This window comes from Austrofundulus limnaeus, unplaced genomic scaffold (genome assembly GCF_001266775.1).
Source record: "Austrofundulus limnaeus strain Quisiro unplaced genomic scaffold, Austrofundulus_limnaeus-1.0 Scaffold185, whole genome shotgun sequence".
Lineage (NCBI taxonomy): Eukaryota > Metazoa > Chordata > Actinopteri > Cyprinodontiformes > Rivulidae > Austrofundulus > Austrofundulus limnaeus.
Window position 1 is genome coordinate 939,666 of NW_013952587.1, and position 19,762 is coordinate 959,427.

General features: G+C 37.8%; 1 protein-coding gene across 2 annotated transcripts in view; it reads left to right on the forward strand.

The window, feature by feature from the left end:
* Positions 1 to 19,762, forward strand: part of ca10a (carbonic anhydrase Xa) — a 617,460-nt gene that overhangs the window by 546,604 nt on the left and 51,094 nt on the right. For both annotated transcript variants that reach the window (XM_014018197.1, XM_014018196.1), the window contains exon 5: positions 16,113 to 16,208. In XM_014018197.1, the coding sequence (XP_013873651.1) occupies positions 16,113 to 16,208 (96 nt within the window). The remainder of the gene's footprint in view (positions 1 to 16,112; positions 16,209 to 19,762) is intronic.

Here is a 19,762-nt window from a genome sequence, read left to right on the forward strand (position 1 = left end):
AAATGAACCACTTTACAACCCATCTTACATTTATGGAGTGAAATAAATATTAAAGGACAAATGTACGGCATGAATTTGCGCTTAGTTTTTTTAAATGACAGCAGTAAAAATTGAAATGAAAAGAATAACTCGCCTTTTTAAATCAAATCAACATTTTAAATATTGTTTGTGTGTAATTTATTGCATGTATCTAAACTGAACAGAAATGAAAATATATGTTGTGTTGGGGAAAGCTAAACTAACAGACTGACTGCAGAGGCTGAATCAGTCGTTTCTCAACTGAAACAAGTTGGGCTCTTTAACAAGTAGGTCTCTGCAGTCACTAAGTGGCACTTTCTTGGTTTGTGCGTAGTTTGAGTTTAGGCCCCGTTTACACGGAGCTGGTTTTCAGTGAAAGCGCAACATTTTTGTGCCGATCCAGATGCTCGTTTACACGTCACTGCTGAGCGGAGTCTCTGGCCCTTTTTGAAACTAGGTCTCAGAGTGGAAGTTTTCTGTAACACCCCCTATGGAGGTGAGAAGTACCCCGCATGTGTGGAAGTGCACATGTGCAAACAGCTGGCACACAGGCGACTGCAGCAAACGTTTCTTCTAATCTAATAAAAATGACAAATCACAGACAGCAGAGTGTTTTTGTGTTACTCAACCTTTGCAGTAGGAAGTAGCAAAATCAAAAGCATCGTAGCTCTGAACAATCGTTAGTTTATTCACTAAGTTTGGATGTAACTGTGATCATGCAGCTGCTGCATAAGTGAGACCGGCATCAGGGTTGCCAGATAAAAACAAAAAAAGTCTATTTTTGCCCCCCCTTCTCTGTGCAACTTTTCACCAAACACACAACTTATATTACAACATCATCACTCAGCATATAAGACTGAGTGACTCTTATGTATACACACCATATCAGCTGCTTTGTCTCAAAATATAAGCATTTTAAAGGAAACGGTAAAACACTTTATTATGTTCTATTTGGCAACCCTGCCTGCTACATTACTGCAGTGRTTCCATGTAAACTGGTGATTTTTTCTTGTGTATTCACCCCAGTAAACATTAGCATTTCCAGAGACCGGTCTCGTGTAAACAGAAACTGGACCTTTAAATATTTAAAGTGAATAATCAGTTCTTTAAAGAGAGGTTTTGTCTTTTTAAAATGCAAGTAAGTCAAACTGCTTTTGGACAAACCTGAGCTGCTCATTGATCTGATGTGATTTCTTTGTCTTTAGGGCCAGAAGCTTTCTGGGTCAGATCCTATGTTTCCTCTATGCCTGCACAGGTCTTAAAAACTCTCATCATTGATCTATATTACTGGATCATGTGACTTATCGTGTGCCGCACAGGTGCCATTGCTATACATTGCATACAAAATTAGAATAATTCTAATTTTGTATTTGTTTCCTGGTTCTTCATTCACACTGAAGTGACTAAAGACAAATTCCTCCAGCTGGTCATAAGATAAATGCGGTTGGCCCCTCTACCGCTTAGCTCATGAAATGTACGGTGGAGGAAAAAAGTTAGTTTTTTTTACTCTGATATACAGTATAATTACAAACTACAGGATATACCATATGCTGACTGGACAGAACATCAGTACCAGTAATATCTACACAGTTCAGCCTAGTAGTAATAATGGTAATTTTACCATTGTCCATTTTATTTACCTCTCACAATTTTATCTTAACATAATAAAAATATTAATAAAAAATATAATAATTTGCTGGAACAGCAAATTTGTCTTTATGTGACTGAAAGGGGCTTCTACTGTGAATACGTTAGCAAAAACCTACAATGAAAAGTTCCCAGACTACTTATAGATTTATCTTTTCAGGAAATACATATTTTTTTACATATCACAACATAGGCAATTTTCTCAGCTTTAATTCAAGCCATATTTTATAGAAATCAGATTAGAAATGAGGGTGCTATGAATATTTCTATGACAGATTGACGTGCATCCCGCATTGAAACTCAGCTTTGTTGACATGACTCAATACATAGCAATGGCTGCTATAAAGGCGCGTCGCTAGCTAAAGCAGCTATAGGCGATGTCCAATCCAGTAATATAGATCAATGACTCTCACTTTTCCTTTATACTAAAAGATGTACAGTGAGCTTTAAACTAACAGTAGTGTCAAAATGTGTTTTTTTTTACAAGTGGTCCAAAAAAATACTAAAACATAACACTGATCATTATTGCTTCAGGTGTTGAATTATTATCTGATCCATCAGTGCATCTCTTTTTTTTTTCATTTTCTGCCACTCATTCATGGTTGTTTGCTGAGGCAACATTTAGGAGAAATCTAGAAATCACTCTTCCCACAAATCCCTAGCTTTTCCTGAAGCATCCCAGGCCAGAGATGTTTATTACCTCCAGCAGATTTTAGGTCTGCCCCTGGGCGTTCGTCCTAGTGAGAAGTAACTGGAAAAACCTTCAATACGTCATACTACAAGAAAATCAGGCCGATTTCTGCCCTTCCAACAATCTTAAGTCCAGATTACTGTGATGGCTCTAAAGATAATCATAGCAGATATTCCCACCGTGGGCGATGAGTTAAGAGTGATCTAGTTGGCTCGGAAGGACGTCGGGACCGCTGCGACCTCAAATCTGGGATATTCAACATGTTTGATTTTTTTGGCCTGTGTGGTGTGTGTAGTGTTCACCCAAGCTCGCAGCCTGTGAATGAGACGTGTAGCCAATTAGAAAGCGAGGCGACATAAGCACGGAGGGGATTCCAAAATACAGAAGACAAAAAAAACTGTCATGACTCAGCAGAAAGTCTGCTAGATGTTAAAAGTCCTATGGAATTGTTTTTCCTTCAGTAAAAATAGTCCACAAACGATCAACATTGTTTCTTCCTCATCACAAATGTTTATTTACTCTGAACTCACATCTCTCTGGAGGTCACGTAAGATTTTCCCTCGGACATATAAATTCTCACGAGATTTCAGGAAGTCTAGCATGATTTAGTATCTGACAACATCTGAATGTTCACGAATGCAATGTCTCGTGGTGTGTTGTCTCTTGCTGTGTGGCTGTACACCACACACTGTAGGACCAAACCTGGTAGATCCATGATTTTTTATCTTCACATGTGGGCTCTATCAATCTTTGAAAATTGGCCAACTGCTTTAAGATCTTGTAGTGTGACTCAGCCTTTACCCAGATGGCTGAACCTCGGTTGACTTGTTTCAGTGCAGAAGAGAAGCAGCTCTGCTTTGAGCTCCACCTGGGTGAAGGAGCAGCTGAGTGTTTGAGTTTCAGCCCAGCCTTGCAGCAAAGGAAGTCCATTTTAGCTGCTTGTATCCAAGATATTGTTCCAAACCTAATGACCATAAGTGAGGACTGGAACACCCATCAATGGGAAGCTTCACTTTTTGGCTCAACTCTTTCTACCCCAACAGAAAGGAGGAACACCCTCATTACAGCAGGTATAAGCTTATTGATCCATCCACTGTTCCCTCCTAACATCACTCATAAAGAAAAGGACCAAGATCAGAGACAAACAGGAGCTCTGGAGGAGTCAAACCTTTATATGGAGAAAACTTGGTCTTTAAACATGACATCAACACCCTCCATAGAATGCCCTGGAAAACAAGAGTGTAAGCCTCCTTCAGATCCAGAAAACACATGAGAACTGGACAGTCAAGCTCCCAAGATTCTGTTTGCAAGAAGGGTTAAGATTTGGTCTACTGTTCCAGCAGGTCAGAAGTGACACTGCTCCTACTGAGTCTGAGACTTAACAACAATCCCTCCTAACACCCTGGATTAAACGTTCCTAGGGAAGTAGCTTAATAGTGGGAACACACAGTCCCCCATATTAAAGCTGAGGACCACCACTCTGGTCCAACATTAAAAAGCTGTTAGTGAAAAGATGTTAATAGCTGAACTGTTCGGGACACTTCCTATGTCTTGAGTTCTTTACTGTGCACAGTTTGCAGGAGTTTTGAAAATCAGCAAACAGAAAGTTTATTTCTTCAGTTTATCATTTTATCAGAATCTTTGTAATATAATGATGGACAGACTTTAATATCTTCCACTGAAGTGTAACTTCTTGACTTCAGATTGAGATCCAACTGGCTGCTGAAGAAAGGCTCCAGCTATATTTAATTCAAATCTTGTCAAGTGTCTCAGAAGGATTCGCCACAGGCAGCTGTTCCAAACATTTAAACCCGCCATCAATCCCACAAACAGTCACACACATGGAGAACTGCATTGAGCTAACAGGGGTGTTGCTGTGGACGCCTATTCTGTTTTCCTTTCTCTAATTGTCATTAATTTCTATAATTCAACACGTGTCACCTACATCTACACAGTGGTGTATTAATTACTAAATAGCTTGGATTATTATCAGTTTAGAATATCTAAATGTTGTTTATAATATTTAAAAAGAAATATTTGACTTATACATTTGCTAGTTTTTTTTTTATCAGAACTTCAGTGAAAACCTTTGACTGAAATGGGACTGGTGTGTGTCCAGCTGGGAGTTCACAGAATGGTTTTTATTTTCCCAGCAGGCTATAAGTGCTGATCTATGCAGCATTCATTGGAAAGTTGGAGTGTAAAGTCTATTTAGTGTTTGGTGGTATTTAAAATAATACAGGATACATAAAGACTTTTCAGACTTTATTTACTCTGTTTTATTGATTGTATTTTTTATTACTTAGGCACAAACATCTCTAGACCTTTAAATCTTGATTATACAAAACAAACAAAAGATAACCCAGTTGACTGTAGGCTGCTAGACCCATGTGATTAGTGTGGGGACCCCCTAGTCTAAATCTGAGCAGTGATTTGGTGCAGAACAGTCATACATCTGTTTCTTCCACTGTAGTGACACACAAGAACTGGACCTCAAGATCCAGCAGATCAGTTCTGAGTTACATTTATTGTTTGAGATCTTTAAATCTTGATGTAATAATGTTTAAAATACACTTACCAACGAAAGTAGACCAACAAGTTGAGGTATGTGGACAGACTGCAGTAGCTAGACAGATTGGGGTACTTGGACAGATTAAGGTGGTACCGAGCTTGACAAAAGTATCTGGTGAGTTTGAGGAACCTTGACAGATTGGGGTACTTGGTTGGTACTATGAGGACTTCAGTGTAAAACAAGTCATCCTTAGAGAGACATGATGTGTGTGGACAGGTGTTATCTTTTTAAAAGACTGCACGAGCATGATATTGTAGGAGGGGAGCGACACACAGACACTGTCAGGTTCTTCTACCTAATGACTACAAGAGGTGACCTGAAGTCAAACACTGAACCTACCATGATGCCAGAAATAACACCTGTGTGTCCCCACAACACTGGTAGGCTTGGTTCTCTCTCCTCGATCTCCTTGATGCCTACGCACCGCACACGCACACGCACGCACACACACACACACACACACACACACACACACACACACACACACACACACACACACACACACACACACACACACACACACACACACACACACACACACACAGACACACACACAAACTTGTTTTTATTTCCTTGTGGGGCCCGTCCATTGACTTCCATTCATTTTTTGGTAATTTTATATCCTAATCCTGACCACCAACCCTAACCCTAACCTCACAGGTACCTTCCTGACCCTTAAACTAACCTAAACTCAATTCACACCTTGGTCCTAAACCCAACCCCCACACCCAAAATCAGCCTCYAAAGTTGTGGGGCCCAGGCTTTGGGCCCCACAAGGAGCACCCGGTCCCCACGATGCTGCATTTTCCTTAAACATGGGCCCCACAATGTAGGAAAAACAAGGCCACACACACACACACCTACTATTGTCTCTATCCTTGTGGGGACTTTCTATTGACTTTCATTCATTTTTTGGTAATTTTATATCCTAACCCTGACCATTTACCCTAAAATTCACTTCACAGGTACCCACCTGACCCAAAAAATAACCTAAACTCAATTCACACCTTGGTCTTAAACCTAAACCCCCCACCAAAAATCAGCCTCTGAAGTCGTGGGGACCGGGTTTTGGTCCCCACAAGGAGCATCCGGTCCCCAAGAGGCTGCGGGAAAATCGTCCCCACCAAGTAGCAAAACCAAGGGCACACACACACACGTTTGTACAGCTATCCATTTGGGGACATTCCATTGTCTTCCATTACATTTCTACAACCTAACCCTGACCACAAACCCTAAGGCTAACCTCACAGGTACCTACCTGACCCTAAAACTAACTTAAACTCAATTCACACCTTGGTCCTAAACCAAACCCCAACCCACCAATGGCATTTAAACCAAATGGGGACTCGGCTTTTGTCCCCAAATGCACTAGTTGTCTAGCCTGGCCCTTGCCTTCTTACACAGCTCCGCTCAATTCTAGTTTCCCTTCTCTGCTTCATCTGGCATTTCTCCCATAGACAAGGATTTCTCTGGCAAATTTTTAGCGGAACCAATCAGAGAACAGAACGTCAATATTTTGCGCAGTGTCAGCTTGTAGTTTATTTTACCTGGGCCAATCAACAAACAGAAGGCGGAGTTTTGAATGACGATGTTCTGCGCAGTGTCTGTTAGTTATTTTAGCATACGGCAGTGGAGGAAGTGAATGAAGCCAGTCCGTGTTGATAAGGCTTCCAAATTAAAATAAATTTGTCTGACAAAGCAGCAGCTCTGATTTACAGTCGTCACGTTCGGCTCGGTACTTTTCTCCTCTCAGTAGGGTTGTTTACAGCGTTCACGATTTTCAGTTAGCTTCTTAGCTTAGCCTCCTTCACAACGTCACACACACACACTTCAGCAGAGGCCACGCCTCCTGCAAGAATCGTTTCTCAATAGCAGCGAGTCCATACCCTCTGTACGAAGCAAAGTGAAGGACAGGGTCTGGTTTTTACCAGGCTACGTTGTCTCCAAATGTAGGCATTTTGTCTTACAATTGCCGCCAAATGTCACCAGAAACAACCCCCCCCCCCCCCACACACACACACACACACGTTGGTCATCTATAGTGATGCCCAACTGAGGTTCATCTTAACATGTTACAACTTTTCTCTCCATCAGTTCATGCCTTGTAGTTCGAGCATCCCTCTATTTCCATTTGTCTCTGTTCAGGTGTTACTGTCAGCCTGCAACTGGGACACTGATCCTGTAGTCTGGATGATGCCAGTCCTGAAAACACATTGTGAGATGAAATGAGGTGATGAGGTGTTGTACAGAGTCTACTATGTGTGGATGACAGGCACAGATTCAGTAATGCTTGGCACATAGCATGACTCACAACAAAATGGGCAATATTAAAACTGCTCAGACTTTGTCATAAAGAAACACTTCAGTTTGTAGCACAACTTCAAAGAAATAAATATGAAAAATAGTACATAATGGTAAATGGTAAGTAGGTACATTTGTTATGCAGCACTTTTTTTCAAATTAAGATTTTATTTTGCTTTACAGAAAACAGAAACAAGTAAAAGTGACAATAATAAAAACATAATAAAACTTAGCAAACAGAATGAACCTGTAGAAAAATGTCCTTCAGCTGGGATTTCAAACCCTCAGAAAGAGCTGCTGTATTCAGGATGATAAAAAAAAGTTCTTCAAAGGTTCTGTGACAAAAACAAAAATCTGATTTAGTCTGAAGTGATCTGAAAAATATTTGGATTTTGTTTCAACTTCTTGAACTTTTTTTTTGCTTGTTTCTGTTAAACCAGGTCACCGTCACTGTGCACATCGAACATCAGAAAAGTGCAAATAAAACAAGAATAAAAGTGTTTTTAAAACAACAATGAGTCAAAATGTGTCTTCTTTACAATATCTTGGCTTTAAAATATTTCTCAGTTGGGATATGAGTTAGCTAAACTAAACAGCTGACAGACACTGTGCAAAATGTCAAAAATATCTTTAAATAAAATATGCCTGACTGAAAATATAAAAACAATTAGCCAACAACGAAAAAAAATAGCAAATTAAAGTAAGGGTCAAGTAAAGGGGTTTAAAAAACAAACAAATAAAATACTTTCTGAGATGCACGCGTGCAGCCTCCAGCTTAAAAGTACAATGTCCCAAAATTAGACAAGATTTGCAAAAAGAAAAACTCTTCCATAACATACAGAAAGCCCATGTTCTACTGCTCCTGTGATCCTCTGATTTTTCTTAAGTTGTGTGCCAGAAAAAAACAACTTGTTCACGTTGGTCAGGAAAGGTGCACTCCTCGCTTTATTTGCGATGAAACCCACCTTAGAAAATATTCTCTCGGATGGCGTGGAGGTGGAGGGGATGCTGTGAAATCTCTTAGCAGCTCTAGACAATTTTGGGTATCTCTCCTCGTTTTTCTGCCACCATTCCAGTGGACCTCCGATTTATCTTTTTCAAAATACTCCCACACTTTGGAAGTTTTTTTAGTAGCCATCATGAGCCAATACACCAACAAATGCTGAAGCATGTTCAGCTCCGCTCTTGTGCATTGCACCACTGCAGTGGGTGATTTATTAATGTGAAGTAAGGAAGAAGCCTATTGTTTAAATGCACACATAATTTCATTTTTTTATTTCCAGAAATTGGGATGATTTTGTTTGACAAAAGGCTACATATAATGAAAACAAAGACATTCAATGTAACAACTAATGCTTAGCAACCTTGGGCACCCCCATGTAGTCAGAATGGTACGATCTTGATTACAAAACAACATTCGACCATGATGTTCATTGCCGAATCAGAGTCCTCCGAATCAAATAGTTGAATTAGCAACTATTCCAGGTCACCCCTACTCGTCACTACTGATTATTGAAATATAAAAATGATCAGTTTGTTGGAATGAGTGGCTGAGAGTTTGAATATATTATTTTTATTATGTTATTAGTACTCCTAGTTCATTGTTTGTAGTATTGTTAGCATTTACTTTTGCTAGATGTATACTGTAAATGTGACCTGAATATCTGTCTGTTAGCAGCTGAAAGTCATCCTCTCATCTCTGAGAGGTAACCCATTTCTGCAGATCTTCAAACGTCACATGAGCTCATGCATCAAGTACTTTAGAACTATTCAGCTACTCACAGCCAACAGCTCAGGGGTCGGACATGTGGGGTGGGTGGGGGAACTGTAGTCTGTAATACACAACAAATATTATCTTGTACCTTTTAAATGTTTATTTTGTTGCATTGAATCATTTTTATTTTACAGTTGATTAAAAATATATTTTTATTAAATTATTAAATTAAGTGTGTGTCTGTGTGTGTGTGGGTGGGGGGGTCATCTGCAGACTGGATGCAAGTCATAAGTGGGCTGATTGGATTTACAAGCTTTGACCAAAATATCTATAATTTTGTAATTTCAGGGGCTGATCCTAATTTCAAATTTCATACCAGGTCTTCAGTTATACAGTATTTTTTTCAGTCGCTGTGTTTTCTGTGGTGCTAAAACTCACAGAAATGCACAAATGCACCAGAACTCAGAAGCCTTTACTCGTAATAAATGTCATGCTACTAGGTGAATCCCAAAATTGTAGTGGCTTGGTGGGGGGAGCATTGGTTGACCTGATGGATAGCCCCTCATCAGAGACAAACAACCAAAGAAAATCTGAAGCTTCTATGTTGAACAGTTTCTGAGTTACAAGCATTTTTGCATGTCCTGACACCCCCACTTTGAAAGGAGCCCCCTCCTCAAATATGAAGTGTGTCGTAAAACCGTTGGCTGGTGCAGTGTAGATCAGACTCATCTACAGTCCTGCCTAATTTCATGTTGACCAGTGCAGCCGTTTTTGTGCTACGGTTGACCAAACACTGAAAAAAATAATAAATGTACGAAAACAATATGACTACTGCTTACGCTTCGCATGCGGGGGTCGTAATAATCCTAACCGTCCTGTTATCAGTCTTTCATAAAGTACATCAAAGTGATACTTGATAGGGTTGTGCGTAATCGTATCGTGTGCAATTAATTGCCAGAAAAGCATTAATCGATTACTTTTTGGCACATGACGATTAATACGATTAATGCCACCAGGCAGAGTTCGCTCGGTGCTCCTCTCTTCTTCAAATTTGAAGAACATAAAAAAGGTTTTGTAATTCATTTATCTATTAACACCATTTAAAATTTGACATATAGCCTGAAGTCTGTAATTTTGACACAGTTTGGAACAGATTTTTATGAAAAGTAAATCTTTCCCACTAAATTGGTCATGTGACTAGGACATAAGGGTGTCCAGGGACTCCAGGGTATTAATCGTCAAATTAGTCATTATTGGCTAAATACCACAATAAATCATGATTAGTTTTTTTTTTGCCAAAATTGCCCAACTCTAATACTTGAGTAAAGGTACAAGTATCTTACCGTAAATTATGTTGGTAAAAGTTCAAGTCTTCTCTATAAATATTACTTGAGTAAAAGTCTGAAAGTATATGACATTTGTTGTAGTAACAAAAGTAAAAACATTTAGTAAAAGTGAGCAGTTAGAATGTCATATATTACATTCAATGGGAAGTGACCTTCCCAACAAACATTTTCTGTAATGTTATATTAAAATGTTATTGTTGGAGATTATAAGATGAACCTGTTTCAGCTGTATATACAGTATCTCTGCCACGGTCATCCTCATACAAGGCGACGTACATCTTCATCTTCTATGTCCTGCTGGAGTGTGACATGATTTATGTACAGGTGTGATGGATCCCTAACAAACAGGGTGTCACAATAGTCAATGTTTCTTCTTCTCGTTAGGGTTGGGCATAATCATATCATGTGCAATTAATCATCAGAAAAACATTAATCGATTATTTTTTGGCACTTGACGATCAATACGATTAATGTCACCAGTCAGTCCATTCGGTGCTCCTCTCTGCTTCAAATATGATGAACATTAAAAAAGTCCTGTAATTTCTTTATCTTTCAAAAGTTTAAAATTTGATTTATAGCCTGAAGTCTGTAATTTTGACACAATTTGGAACAGATTTTTCTGAAGAGCAAATATTTCCCACTAAATTGGTCATGTGACTAGGACGTAAGAGTGTCCAGGGTCTCCAGGGGATTAATGGTCAAATTTATCATTATCGGCTAAATACCACAATTAATCGTGATTAATTTTTTTGCCAATATTGCCCAACCCTACTTCTCATCAACCACAATTAAATTCAATCTGTGTGGGAGGCAAATAATCATGTCAGATACTTATTTATTCAGCTCTGAACAACTTCAGATTCAACATGCTAAAGGTAGCATCCATGCTAACTCTGTAAACGCAGCCGGCTGAAAGAGATGTCTTTTTCTATGCATGCAGGTCACATCAGCGCCATATAGAGTTCACATAGGAGTCTGATGGAAGTTGCATTTAAAATGTAATGTGAACGTTCACACCAAAAAAATTTGAATTGAGCATTAAGACCTGCAGCGTGAACATAGCCAGAGACACAGAATCAGCTGTCAATCACAGCATGCTGCTGCTACTGTGTTAAAAAAAATAATTAATTAAAACAGGGCAGAAAATTTGATTTTATTTACGTTGTGGAAAATACAGCAAAATAAATATTAAGAAATGGGTGAGGTCAGTGAAAGATGGCATTCAGAAAGGAATTTGCTAAAGTTATATTTCATTTATTTATGAAAGGAAACACTAGAAAGAGCTCAGAAAGTTGTCTGTCAATCTTTGGACACATTTTGCTCAAACTCAAAGATGACAGTCAGATAGCCCTGCACCTGCACGTCAGCCCTGTGCAGTAAAATTCAAAAATTTGTTACATCATTTTGTAAGCCGCAGTGTTCAAACATATGTGAAAAAGTAGCTCATAATCCGAAAATTATAATAAGTTTCAATTTCTTTTTAGATACTGTATGTTGTGGAAAAAGTCGACTGAAAAATAATTATTCAAGTAAAATACACACAACCAAAACTTGTACTTAAGTACAATAAAGAAGTATTTGTAATTTGTTACTTTACAAATGAAATGAAACTAAATTTTAGAGCGTTTTTCTTTATTGTGTGGTATTTTTAACTACACACAAAGTTTCTGAAATGCTGCTACCACTTTCTTGATATAAATTAGAATAAACTGTCATTCCTCACCTGCTGTATCAAAGGAGAAGAGGAATGGTGGATGCAGTGGGCCAGGGGTTCAGTAAACAGAGGAAGACTATGATAAATGCTGGTAGGCTGCAGGCGCACAGGTCACACTAACATGCAGCAGCTTCTCTCTGCTCTTTATTTCTCTCTCTAATTACAACCTCAATTTGATTCTCTTTTTGCTTCATCTCTCTCTTTTCTTCCCTCTCCATTTGGCAGACGTCCTCACTTTATTATGGCCCACGCTGTCCTTTTATTGCCCACCAGCAGCAAACTTTATGTAATTTGTCATTGGGGGAGTGCTCATGGATTCTTCTGGCTGCCTCTGACGCTCTCACCTAAAAATCTAATCAGATCAGCGAAGGGCCCTAATCACGTCCTTGCGCTCCCTGATTGCATTTATAGACGTTCTGTCACTCTGCACTCCCCCAGCTGAGCGTTTCATAATTACTCTCTTCTTGCATTTGTTTATTTATATCTGCCTGTACTGTATGTGCGCCACGAGCTCATAGCCAGAACGACAGGATGAGAGGATTATAGAGGTGAGGGGTAATAGGCTGGAAGCCTTTGGGAGAGATTTCAAAATTATTACTCTTTTTTTATTTGAAATGTTCAAAGCAGCGCGTTTTGTATATTAGAATATTGTGGTGCTGAAGTCGAAAGGCAATAAATTTAAAGCCTTGGGTAAGGCGCTGGTTGCGTATTTTGCAGACTTTAGCAATGTGCAGTAACAAGATTCATTTTTTAAGTCCTGGCAGCGCTGCATAATTAATCTGTGAAAAAAAGAACAAACACTAAAGACATGTTAATGCCTCCCAGTGCATGTTAAGCATATTCAACCCAGTCTCACAGTAAAATCATGAAGCAAATGCCTGAATTTGGTGATTTATGGGTTTGTAATTACTAACATAAAAACAAAACTAAATTTAAAGTTTGAACATTCCTTGAAGGAACACATACCTGTTGTAATATTTTTTGATTTTTAAACGAAAATCAGCCAAACTTGAGAAAAAAATACTGATAACCTTACATTTAAAACAAGTATTTGCATAATCTTTTTTTCTATCAGTATTTCAGAAATCACAAATATTTCTTTTCTAGGACAAATGACATAATTTTCTCACATATAAAGGGATTGATGTTGTTGAAGTCCCTTGGAGCTGAGAGGCTGAGTGTGTAAAACCTGATTCATAGTCAATGAGAAGGCCCATCCTCATGTCTCACTGGTGTGGGTGTGTGAAGAAAAGCTGCATAATTTTCTACTCTTACCACCTGCTGAGACCCCTTCTTGTTTATTGCCCCAGTCAGAGGTAGTTCTCACAGCCCTATCATGTGATTGGTCAGATTTTAGTGGGCGTGTTTTGTGCGTAAAGTGGCTGATCTCTGAGCAGCGTGTGCTGAGGAGCTGCTGGAGGTACACTTCGCTGCAGCATGCAGAATGGGGCGGTGACAGACCTTTCCGTCAGTCCCATACCTTATATGGAAATGGGACTATTGCATTCCAGAAATGAAGGTTGCTCCTTAAAGACGCGGGATTAAGAGAGCAAAGGAAGAAGAAAGGAAGAAGTTAGAGAGTTTCTTCTACTCACGTTGAAGTACTCAGAGCATTATTTATTAATTTCTTTTATCCACCTCCCCAAACACAGACCCTCAGGTTAACCTCACAGGTTTAATGCCTAAGGTTAACCTCACAGGCCTAATGCCTAAGGTTAGTTTGTTACTGTAATATAATTTTAATATCCAAAAACAACAAAGATTTAATAAAGATTTCAAAATGAAAAAGGGACATACCACGTGACATAACACGTTGTGTAGCCATTTCCTTACTGTAATTTTTTTTTATTAAACAACAAAGAACACACAAAATGATACAATATACAAACAATAAGGCGTATTTCAAACAAACAAACAAACTTGCATAAAAGAGAAAAAGGATGGGTGCAAATAAAGACAAGAAATTCCTTACTGTAAAATTTCTATTGTTAATGTTGATAGTGTTCGATAGAAAATAGTGTCACTACCGCCCCCTTCATTTCCGGAATACAATAGTCCCATTTCCATATAAGGAATGGGACTGACGGAAAGGTCTGTCACCGCCCCGTTCTGCATGCTGCAGTGAAGTGTACTTGAGCTGCTGGGAGAGGCTGTGGGAAAACACAGCAAACATTACAAGTGTCCCAGTAGAAATTATAATGAAAGTCAAATAAACTTATGGAGGTATTAAAAGAACTCATGAAAGGAGACTGGACAACAGGAAACAGCGTAGACACACAGGCGGCCCAGTGGCTGTGCTGACCAGGATGGAGTGGATGGAGACATTATCACCCACCATCTGTTGGAAACATTAACTGCGTTTCCATTGACCATGAAAATGCGCAAATTAGAATTTCGAAAATAAATTTGCTCAATGGAAACACATCAATTTTGAAAAAAATATATATATATACTGTATATATTTCGACAAAATGTTTTTGCGCTAGGATGAGGTGGTTTTTCGGACTTATCGAAATTGGTGTTTTCGCAAAACTGGAATGGAAACACTTTTTTCATGTCACGGAGTCACATGATCAGCAACTGGCTGTTTCTACTGACGAAAAAGACAACAACAAAGAAGATAACAGGAAGTAGACATAGTAGTAATATCACAGAAGTTGTAAAAGAAAGTGGTAAACTCACCGACTACAATTTCCCTTTTTTTTCTTGATTACCAACATAAATACCAGGGGTTGGATTTCTAAAGTTTGCGTACGCACAAAATAGGTCCAGAAACTTGCGTACGCCACTTTTCACACAAAGGTTGTGATTTATAAAAATCCAAACTTGGCGTGAAAATGTGCGGTGCCTCAGCCAGCTCTGACCCATGCGTATGCTCATTTTAGAGACAGGAAGCTGCGACAGATGGTGAAGTGAGGAATTAGAGCCACACTGTGTAATGATCACTGTCAGATATTTAATTTCACTTCATAACCAAACTCAGATTTTAGATCAACTTTATCATAAGCTTTCTTAACAGTATTATTTATGCTTCTGCAGGTGAGCCATAAGGACATTTCAAATAAAAAAGACCTTCTAGACCTACTTAAAAACGTTCACGCATCTCCAACCCCCGCCCCCCCTTTCTAGCTTAAAATCAGGGCAATGTTTGGGTCATTTAATTTTCTGTATTTTTTTTAGCATCCCAGGCTCTAAGAAAAAATTAGAAGCTGAGTTTTTGAAAACATTTATGAGATACTCTAAACATCTGTATTCCTGCTAAATGAGGGAAAATCTGTGTAAATTACAGACAATCTGTTCACGTAAGCAGTTGTCAGCACCTGTCATCTTCCAGACACGTGACAGAGTGCATGTCTGAGCTGGCCAATTGCTTTTTTTGGCATTGATCAGCTGATTGATTTAAATACATCTTAACATTCATGAGGTACTTTGCATTGACTGTTTATGGTTGAGTGTGGGCGTGAAGTGGGTAGAACCTGAGGCAGGACCTTGTGCGCAAACTCTGAGGTGCAGCTGTGATCTAAGGAAACTGCTTGAAGGTGTACAAGCGCACAGTTTTATAAATCTGATTTATTTATTTATTTATTTTTTATTTTTGGCGTACGCCATTTTCACCTTTTGGCCGTAAGTTCACTCTTAGTATGGTTTCCATACAATCCTTTATAAATGAGACCCCTGATCTTTTTTCTCCATCTTCATCTGATACTGCAGATCCTGATTATCTGTCTTTAATGATTCTGATTGGACGTGACATGAGCGGCAGTCGGAGGATTGATCAGGATTTATATTCTGGTTCTTTTTTTAGTATGATTAGTCTGTGAGGAAAAAAATCCCATCTCAAATTACAACAGCAAGCTCTGAATTCTCACATCTTGTTGGGAGTATGTTGGATCCATACGTGTTTTGGAGGGGGGCACAAGGAGGGGCTTGTTCAGGACACCATTCATACCAGAACTATTACTGGTTGATTGGAGGGTTGAAGATGGTGGCGTACATTGTTTATTTCCTTTTGTTAATTTGATTAATTGATTGATTGATTGATTGATTGATTAAAGTGTTCTCCTTGTTGTTCATTTTATTTACCTGTGTTCATGTCTTCTATGTTCCAGGTTCAGCTGATTCACTATAATCATGAGCTGTATACGAATTACACAGAAGCGGCTAAAAGCCCCAATGGACTGGCCATCGTGTCCATATTTATGAAGGTAAGTCTGATCCACCTAAATAATGTCTGCCCACCAAGGTTTTATTCACTCAAAGGAAATTAACTTTATCGTGACACAGCTTGACCCAGCAGCTGCTACCATGACATTCTCCACTGGGTTATTAGTAGGAAATTTGGCAGAACTGCTTTGGACCAGAGTTTTCTACATTCAAGTGGTTTTGAGTTAGTAGCAGCACAAACAACATGACCTACACTTGTTCTGTGTTCATCAGTACAGGGCAGCTGCAGTATACATCAGTGGAACATAGTGAACAAAACTGAAAAGACTGAATCTTAATGTTAACAAAGCAAATCTCAGACAGACAGACGTACAGTACGTTTAAGTGGAGCCGCAGTCATATGGTCTGTGTTTTACTTTACGTTTGATTCTATTTGAAGCAGGAATAAATTCAGCAGTTAAATAAAAATCATTAAACTTCTAACTTAAGTGTTTGTTTTATAGTTTAATAAGATGGTTGGACTGCTTTAAACCATTGACATGGGAATAATCTTAAGAATGACTGGAATAAAGCCTATGGTGCAAAAACAAAATGTTTGATTATATGTTTGTGGTTGGAAGTTATGACACAATAATACTTCGAAATGAACAGCTGTTAAAGAAGCCTTTGTTCTCGTTTGACACAAGGTATCAAATCATAACTTAGATGGCCATGAAAACATCTGTATGTCATTTCAATATGATTCCCCAAAATATTTGTATAGTTTTTAAATTAACATTTAAGAAATTCTTCTTTGTTTTCTATGTGGGACAAATTATAAAATAAAATGTTAAAAAGTGTCACTAACACATTTTTATTATTAAAGGGATCCATGATTACTTGTAACATTAGACATTACTGGATAAACATTTACATAGACAGTAAAGCAAAGACTGTAAAAATGCTGCAGGTTGTTTAGTTTGTATAAAGTTTTTAAAAAATATTGTCACATGGATGCCGCCATTTTATTACACCTAAATGATGACATTCACTAGGTTTTCCTGTGCAAGCTTATCCACCCTGAAGGTTAATCTTAGACAACATCTGATGATCGATCTTTTAAATGAAACCAGAGAGCGTTGACAGAGAAGACTGTAGAAATGTCTTAAAATGTGACTGGTTCAGTGAAACCAGTTAAAGTAAAGTAAATTAAGTATATAAACAACTCTTTTCATGATGAGTTTGGTCATACATCAATTTGTAACATGTAACTAAGTGTTAAATTTAAAAGTAAAAGTATAATTTTCATGTTTTAAGTGAAACAAAACAAAAGTAAATTTTTATGGTTAAAAAATACTTGGTAAAAATACAAATCCTCAAAAAAAATTACTTAAATACTGTAACAAGGTAAATGTACTTAGTTACTATACATGTCTTCTCATTTTACATGTAAAATTAATACTCCACAAAAAAATAACATTCTCACGTGACATGAAAAACATAACATTTTTACAAAATGCGCACAATAAAAAATTATGCTGATTTTAAAAAATGACTGGCCTACTGGTCACTGCAACTAAAAAATGTTCTCATGACTTTGAGTCTCCAACAGAGTTAGTCCAAAGACCAGACCAGCCTTTTGACTCAGAACCAACTGAGTGATCCACTCATAGAGTGGTGGAGGAAATATCACTTCTTTGACTTTTGTAAAATACAACTAATGATATTAATAATAATAATTCTATATTGAAAATCTGAAATAAAATGGCCATTTCAGTAAAAATATTAACACAAAAATGCAAATTGGTGTTGAAATTCCTTCATTATGTGACGTTAGATTATTAAGTCATTATTGCCACTTGTAGCTAACTCAATAGCAGATTTTCTAAAGGCATTATAAAAACTGTCATTATAAGTGCTTTGATAGGCTTGCAAACTATTCTCAGCATCTTGCCAATGGACTAATGTTTCAGCTGTGCTTATTTAAACCAAAGCATTAAAATACGTTAAGTTCTTTATGAGTTCTGTCATTAAAGCTGTTAGAAAAAACAGGGAAGTGCAAGCAAAGAGTAGCATTTTAAATATATACATTTTTATTTTAGTAAATGTAATGTGTTATACTCAGGCCTTATGCTTTCATCAGACAAATCAGTCTGTACAAAGTGTGTACAACTAAGATCAGTTAATTAGAGCACAAACTGTGGAATGGGCCCCAAAAGCAGCTTAAATTTCAATGAGGTTGAACCAAATGATCCCAAAGGTGGGAGAAACCCAGTTTACTTTGTTTTATGTCACAGTTTAAGATTAAGAGCTAAGATGTCTGATTCTTTGTGTTTGTTGGTTTAAAGCAAAGAGACGTGATTTCATTAACACCCTCCACCCCATCCCAGCTGCTCCTAGAGGACCTGGACTCTTCCAAATCAAGAACTCATGATTCACAAACAATTAGCTATCCAATTATCCTGCAGAGGGAAACAAAGTGCTTCATGGATCGGCATCAGTGCTGAGTACCTCTGTTCAGCTGATGGCACAGCTCCATTGTCTCTTTGTTGTTTTTAAAAGATCTCTTGTATGAGAGGCACAGAGATGAAAAAGATGTCCTCAGCTAGAGTTCAGCTGCTAACTGGTAATGAGCTCATCACAGACAGAGGAAACAATTTCCTTCTTGACTACCTGCCCCACCTCAACCTCTCTTAGCTCAGATGGTAAAATCCTGAGGACTAGGTTATGCTAACAGCTGCACACCAGTAGGAAAACAGACATTTTTTTTCTCAGGTAAAAATGACCTAAAATATCCTGCCACTATTTTTAGTTGTCTGTATGTGTGTTGGTTTATTATGTTAGCAAAGTATGACACCTATCTCATAGACCAGTGCACAAATTTGAATGAAACTCTCTGAAATTGATGACTCATTCTGCAACTTCTCATCATAATTCAAGATGGCTGCCACAGCTAATCAGTTTTAGCTAATACAGGAATGAGTGTAACAGCCAGTTTTACAGATACTGAGCGAACGTTGATGTGGTAATAGCCGGGAGTCCTCCTCAACCCATTCTCTGAGTGCTAACACTCCAGTTTGGTTAAAGAGCCAATATTATGTGTTTCTTAGGCATATATTTAAATACTATGCCATACTTAAGTGTCTATGTCACCTTTAGCTGTTATTAAAATGCTGTTTTTTATGTTTAAATAGAAAATAATGTATGTATATTATAATATATAATATATACATACATATATATATATATACATTATATAATAATGTATATCTTTATATATGTATGGGTACGTGTATACGTATATTTATATGTGCCCCCAAATGTATTTATCCATTTATTTTTCAGGTGAGCGGACAGATGCTGGGTGTGTGATCCTGTGTTTTGTTGGTGTTTATTTAATATACTTCTAATCACTATGTCAATCTTTCTAATTACTTCTCTCTGTTTTTCTCTCTGTCTCTATTTTCTCTTCACTTATAAAAAAATAAAAAAATAAAAAAGTCACTGATGATGAAGAAATAAATAAACTAAACAAACTAAGATTTGGTTTCGTTTTCTACTGAAGTGACCAAAAAAAAAAAGAAAAAAAAAGAAAAAGAAAAAAAGAAAAAGAAAA